The following is a 6,000-nucleotide window of genomic DNA, read 5'->3' on the forward strand; positions in this document are numbered from 1 at the left end:
TTTTTTGAGACAGTTTCTAGGAAATTATGTTATAATTTCCTAGATTTTCATTATATGAATCCTGAGAAAGTTGTGGAGAGGTTTCAGAAAATATTTGAACCAGATTGCCCTTCCATGTTGTTTGGAAGGTAGGGACAATTTGAAGCCATTGAAACTATTATCACCATCAACCTATGGGTCTCTTTCTGGTACCTTCTTTGGCTGCCATCAGCTAAAGGTCAGGATGACTTGGTGGTTAAATTATCATCTCTAACAGCCAGACCCAGTGAGGTCCTGATAACCCCCCCCCTTTTTTAAAAAAATCAAACCTTCCTTGGAAAATGGAACAAGTTTGGCAAAGAATAAGTTTGTGCCTATAAGTTTGTCGTGATATTTGTGTAACTAGAAATGGGTATCAAAGGACTAAGTCCAACACTTAGTTTTTGCCATTTACCCTTGTGTAAAATGGTTAGTTGTGGTGTGCTAGAATAGGCTAAGATTATGGGTTTAAATTACCTCAGAGCCCCTGAAATAAAATTGATCATTTTTATATGTGCCTTCATGAATTTATAGAGTTATAAATATTCTCCATGCAATTATTGTATACATAGTCAGATCACGTTACTGAGTTATGCACACACATAAGCAGATGTATTGCTATTTATATAGTAAATGAAATGGAGCAGCTTACCATAATTACATTAGGCCATACTTCCAATAGACTGGTTAATAAAGCTTATAACTCTAGGGGCAAATGTTTAAAAGGAGGACTAAAGACTAAAGTAGACATCTCTTTCCATAAAAGCATTTTTTCAACAGTTGTCTTCAGACTCATGTTGCTTTGAATTGGTATATTTAATTATTGTTACATTGAAATAATCACTTGTCCTGGTCACTTGGGCTTTGCAATGATAACATAGATGCCTAGCATTTATATAGTGTTTCATGCTTTTCCAAAATATGTCCAGATATAAATTTTTTTCTGACATAATTCCCTTTGATCTTTTCTGGGGCAGTTATTTTATAGCTTAGGATAGGATGAGAAAGGTGGAATTGAGAAGAGGACTTCAGTGGATGAATTGGTCCAGGCTGATGCTGCTGTAGGAAGAATGCATACAGGAGTCACATAATTTTCTCCGGGATATGCCCCCCACACCCAAAAAAAAAAAAAGCTTGACCAGAGCAATTAGAAGCCTTGCTCTGTCTTTGCAGGTGCCCAGCATCTGCATCCCTTGCTCCTCTCCAGCTGCACTGGCCAGACCTTCACAGGAACCTCATGGCAGCTGCAGCCAAAGTGGATAGTGACAGGAAATAATGGGCAGAAAATAAATCATGACCTCTCTTAAAATCGAAGGGGGACTCTTGAATAAATACTTAGACTGTTTTCCCCAGAAAACCCCTGTGCTTTATTCACACTGTGAAATATATCCATTTTATAGCAGAGAAGTCTGAGACATAAAGGTCCCTCAGCTAATTAGTGGAGAACCAAGATTAGCCTTCAGGTCTCTGGGGTCTAGCTGGATATTGGGTGGTGACGCCCATTCACCTTGAGTCCATTGACAGGGGAGCTGTGCATCTTCTCTCTTTGTCCCACAGCTTATTATAGGTAGGAGCAGGCTTCCAGCTCAGTCACTGCTTCGGGACCGCTTTGGGTCTCATTTAGCGAGCTCTAGAGACAGCTCCTGGATGTGGGCCATTCCCCACTCAAGGAAAAAGCCAAGTAGATTCAAAAATTTTTTTTTAAAATAAAATGTGTAAATTTAATCATTTTTTTCTTTTATAACAAAGCTTGATTATCCACTGTAGGAAGTACAGACTACCCCATAGAACCTCCCCTGCCTCACCATCAGTTGCTTTGGTGTGAATCCTTCTGACTTATCCTCTCAGCCTGTCTGTGTGAATATACATGCATACATATGGCTCAGCTCCTAGGGGACAGCAAATGCAGGGGCAGCAGCTAAGTGTGTGTCATCTTCATTTCCTGGAAATTCAGATCTTCCTTTGGAAAATTCTGTTTCAGAGTTGACATGGTATAAAATGAGATAATAGATACAAATGCATCCATCTCATAATAGGTTCAGCGCATGCCTGTTGAAGGAGTGAGTAATCACTTCACTACCCTAATGCATATCTTTTCTCTTTTCTTCCTAGTTTATCCTTTGCTTCAGCTTTTACCAGTGGGAGCCCATGACCTATGGATCTTACCGCTACCCTAACTGGTCCATGGTGCTGGGCTGGCTAATGCTTGCCTGTTCTGTTATCTGGATCCCAATTATGTTTGTGATAAAAATGTATCTGGCACCTGGCAGATTTATTGAGGTAATTCTACCCCCCTTCCTTCCTCTGTCATCCTCTCCCAAGGGAAAGCCCCTAAAAGCTCTGTGCATTAAAAAACAAAAGATTCAGTAAACTTATTCAAGAGGAGATTCGGTGATTAAGTGATTACAGTTGCCACTGTTTCTATTAATCCCATTTTTATTATGTATTATTCCTCTAATGGAGGGGCTCAGCCAATCCACAGGCTGAGCTGTTATTATGCTATTCCTCAGTGTGGTGACAGCTCTGGGGAATAAATGATCGGAGTGCCTCCTCCTCTCCCCTCATCCACAATTTAAATCCCAGTGTTTGTTTTAACCACACATCAGATTCTTCTTTCCTGATGTTCTTCTCTGTCCAAGCCTCCTCCCTCCCAAACATTTATTACCGTTAAGCTTGAAATTACTACCCCTTCCTACTGTCCCTGTGTTAGGAATGACTGAGGGTCCAGACTGATTAATGTCAATATTATAGAATGTAGTAAGTTCCGGGATATAGCTGGAATGAGGTGAGACTTGTTTTTCTTTATCAAGCAAATCCTTGCTGGACCCATTCCCATTTGTAATGCAGAGTATCCCCGCCTTCATCCAGAGCAGATGGGAAGGTAACTGCTGCTTGTTGAGCCACTGTGAAGTCACTTGCTCAGGTGTGCTAGGAATCAGTCAGCCCTCCCTCCATCTTGAAGGCCTGGCGTTTTACAATAGACCATTGCTACCTAGGGTGTGGGGGAGGGCCCACCAGGGAGCTGGTTGGAAACGTGAACCATCAGGCTATAGGCAGTTCCACTGAACCAAGATCCTGGAGAAAGGGGACCCTGGCATCATCTCCAGATGATTTAGACACACCTGTCAGTAGAGGGCAGAGAAGAACAGCTGTCTGGGCTTTGCCTTTGGGCAGCCAGAATGATAAAAGGAAGAGGCTTGGGAGGGAAGAAGCAGGACGGAAGTAAGTAAGGTGCACAGGAAGTCCACAACACAGATGTCCACTTATGGGGTGGGGGTAGTTTTTGCTTTTATTGGCCTACAGATGGAGACAGAATTGGTAAGGTGAGGTGTAGGAAGTCTTTTTATTGAAGCAGTACTCCAGTTTGAATTCTTAGGAAACTCCGTTCATTCATTATCCCTTTGAGGTAAATTAACCCTGGCCCCATTCACCCCCAGGGGCTGCTCACCCCCACCTCAGATCAAGCTCCCCACCAATAGGCGCAAAGATCTCTTTCCCTCTGAACAGAACCTGGGGTAGCCTCTGCTACTGTTGTCTTAGGCTGAAATTCTCTAAACTGATGAGTCGGCTCTATAAATTTATTATGGTTGATTTGGGACACAAAGGTTGCAAACTGATGATTAAGGGGAGATTAAACTAACAGCTATAAGAACCAGCTTCACTTTAATAGGTAATAAACACATAATTATTCCCGCTTATGTAGTCAGAAATATGTTTTCTTTCCTTTTCCTAGAAAATGTTCCAGTCAAATTATGTTTTCCATAAAAATTTCAGTTGAAGGAGTAGAGACACTCCCATTATTTTCAGCTTGCCTGCAAGAACCAGCACTGCTGAACCAAGTCAGAAGTATATATTTTTGCCAACAGATAATTAAAATCTCTGCTCACTCTTGGGGATGTATCTTTAGGGTTGGGATTTTTTTTTCCTGGTCATTTATATACTTTGGGGAAATATGCTAAAGAAAACCCAATTATTTTGATGCAGCAACCCACTGTTGAGACTACAGAACAAAAGTAATTGAGCACATGTCTTTTTCAGGCTGAATTCAGCAGTGGAGAGGAATCTCACAGATTCCCTTCATTTGGAAGGAAAAAAATGTGTAATTAAAATCTGGGCCCTTTATCCTCTATTAATCTTATACAAGGCAAACACGGAAATATTGTAATAACGCTTTCAGGATGATGTAAAGAATTTCAAGTGAACCAAGCAGTCTCCTCTTTATTTGTCCCTGACCTAGCTCAGTAATAGGGCCGATCTTCCTAACTGCCTGTTTTGTGGGGGGGCTCGTGGCCAAGCAGGGGCCCTGGCAAATGTCCTAAGCAGCTTGGGTGTGGGTGGCCCCTAGAGGAGGGAGGTGCATTACTTCTGTAACCATGTGTGTCTTTGACTTTTCCACAGAGGCTGAAGTTGGTGTGCTCGCCACAGCCCGACTGGGGCCCATTCTTAGCCCAGCACCGCGGGGAGCGTTACAAGAACATGATCGACCCCTTGGGCACCTCTTCCCTGGGACTCAAACTGCCAGTAAAGGATTTGGAACTGGGCACCCAGTGCTAGTCCAATGCTGTGGGATATTCCAGACTTAATCTTGTTTTCCTGTCTGCCTCTGCCTAAGACTTTCCCCAGCTTTCCTCCCATTTTCCTTCTTTCCCCCCACATCTTGGTTCACAGCCGTGCATGAGATGGTTACATAGAAAAGTAAGGCATAGTGACGCGTGACGCATGCTGTAGTGAGAGCCACACGGGCCACTTGGAGCGCTGCTTGCCTGTGTCCATGGTGTCGATGTCTGGAGGGGTTGGTCCCCGGAGCATGTGCTTCATCATGCAGGGGTGGGTCAACTAGGTGAATGCTGGCTGGTGTGTGTGGTTTGGTCAGTAGACAGACATCCACTGTGTGTTGTCTTTGGGGTGCCAGTCAGGCATGCGTTGAATGGCAGAATTTTAGGACTGTCAATTTGGACTCATCAGCATCGTAGTGATTTCATTCAGACACCAAAAGTTCAGGACAGGGTACATTTAGAGGGATAGCAGTGGCCAGGAATTATTTTGGATGCAAGACAAGGCCAGTAGACTCAGATGCCACAAGTGGTTAAGCTCATATTTCTAGTCACAATTGGTCATCTCCTTCTTTCATCTGGACCAGGTGTACCATGAAATCATGTGCTTCACTCTCCACACATGTTGGATCCTAGTGAAGTGTCTATTCTCTTCCCTCAGTTTTCTTTAAATTCTTTTTAACAACTATACTTGTGAGTACTTTTGGCCATCTCTTCCACCTCCCTCCAAGGAGCCATCCTGTGATTTGTGTCTCATTTCACCGGTAGAGCACCATTCTAATTTCTGCGTGACATTAGCACTGTGGTTCAATGTTACATTCCTTTGTTTCTTCTCTTCTAAATGTCTTTCTATAAGCTGTAGATACCTTGTCTTTCAGACTCTGGAAAAATAAAATTTACCCTGGTTTGTCTAGGTATTGTACACACTGGCCACACACTCTTCAAAGATAATTTCTCAGTTTTTACTCTTAACTTTTTCATTCATAGTCAATGCCAATTGTGGTCATGGAGGAATCAAAGAAGTGAAGAGTTTAATAGAAAGCAACCACAATATTCACTGCTCTGGTAGTATATCTTAGGTCATCGTATTTACAGAAATTTCTGATAAATACAGCTTAGGTAGGTAGTGAGTGAGCCAATTAAGACTATAGCTTTTAAGACTACATTTAGCCAATTCAATTTTAAGAGTTCCCTATTCACAGTGCTCATTGTAACTGCACTCTAATGAGAGCAGATCATGTGTCTGCGGAGATTGGCAAAGCTGTAACCTTTATTATCTTCTTGTATCCTGAACATGCATATATGAAATTTTAAAAATGTGATATGTGCTCATGTAGTGTGTACTCGTAGTGGTGTTTTCTGTCCTTATAAATATCTTATGAATCACTATAGAGATGGTGAGTTTAGAATAGCGTAGTCTGGGTTTTAT

At 42.1% G+C, this 6,000-nt stretch overlaps 1 protein-coding gene across 1 annotated transcript in view; it reads left to right on the forward strand.

Moving 5' to 3' along the window:
- SLC6A5 (solute carrier family 6 member 5) overlaps positions 1 to 4,572 on the forward strand; it is a gene marked incomplete at both ends in the record, with an annotated part of 48,516 nt that extends 43,944 nt beyond the window's left edge. Inside the window, 2 exons of the mRNA XM_081280388.1 lie at positions 2,131 to 2,298; positions 4,417 to 4,572. Coding sequence (XP_081136514.1) covers positions 2,131 to 2,298; positions 4,417 to 4,572 — 324 coding nt within the window. The remainder of the gene's footprint in view (positions 1 to 2,130; positions 2,299 to 4,416) is intronic.
- Between the last annotated feature and the right edge of the window lie 1,428 nt (positions 4,573 to 6,000).

This window comes from Spermophilus citellus, assembly GCF_964194105.1.
Source record: "Spermophilus citellus genome assembly, chromosome: 2".
In the NCBI taxonomy this organism is placed as follows: domain Eukaryota; kingdom Metazoa; phylum Chordata; class Mammalia; order Rodentia; family Sciuridae; genus Spermophilus; species Spermophilus citellus.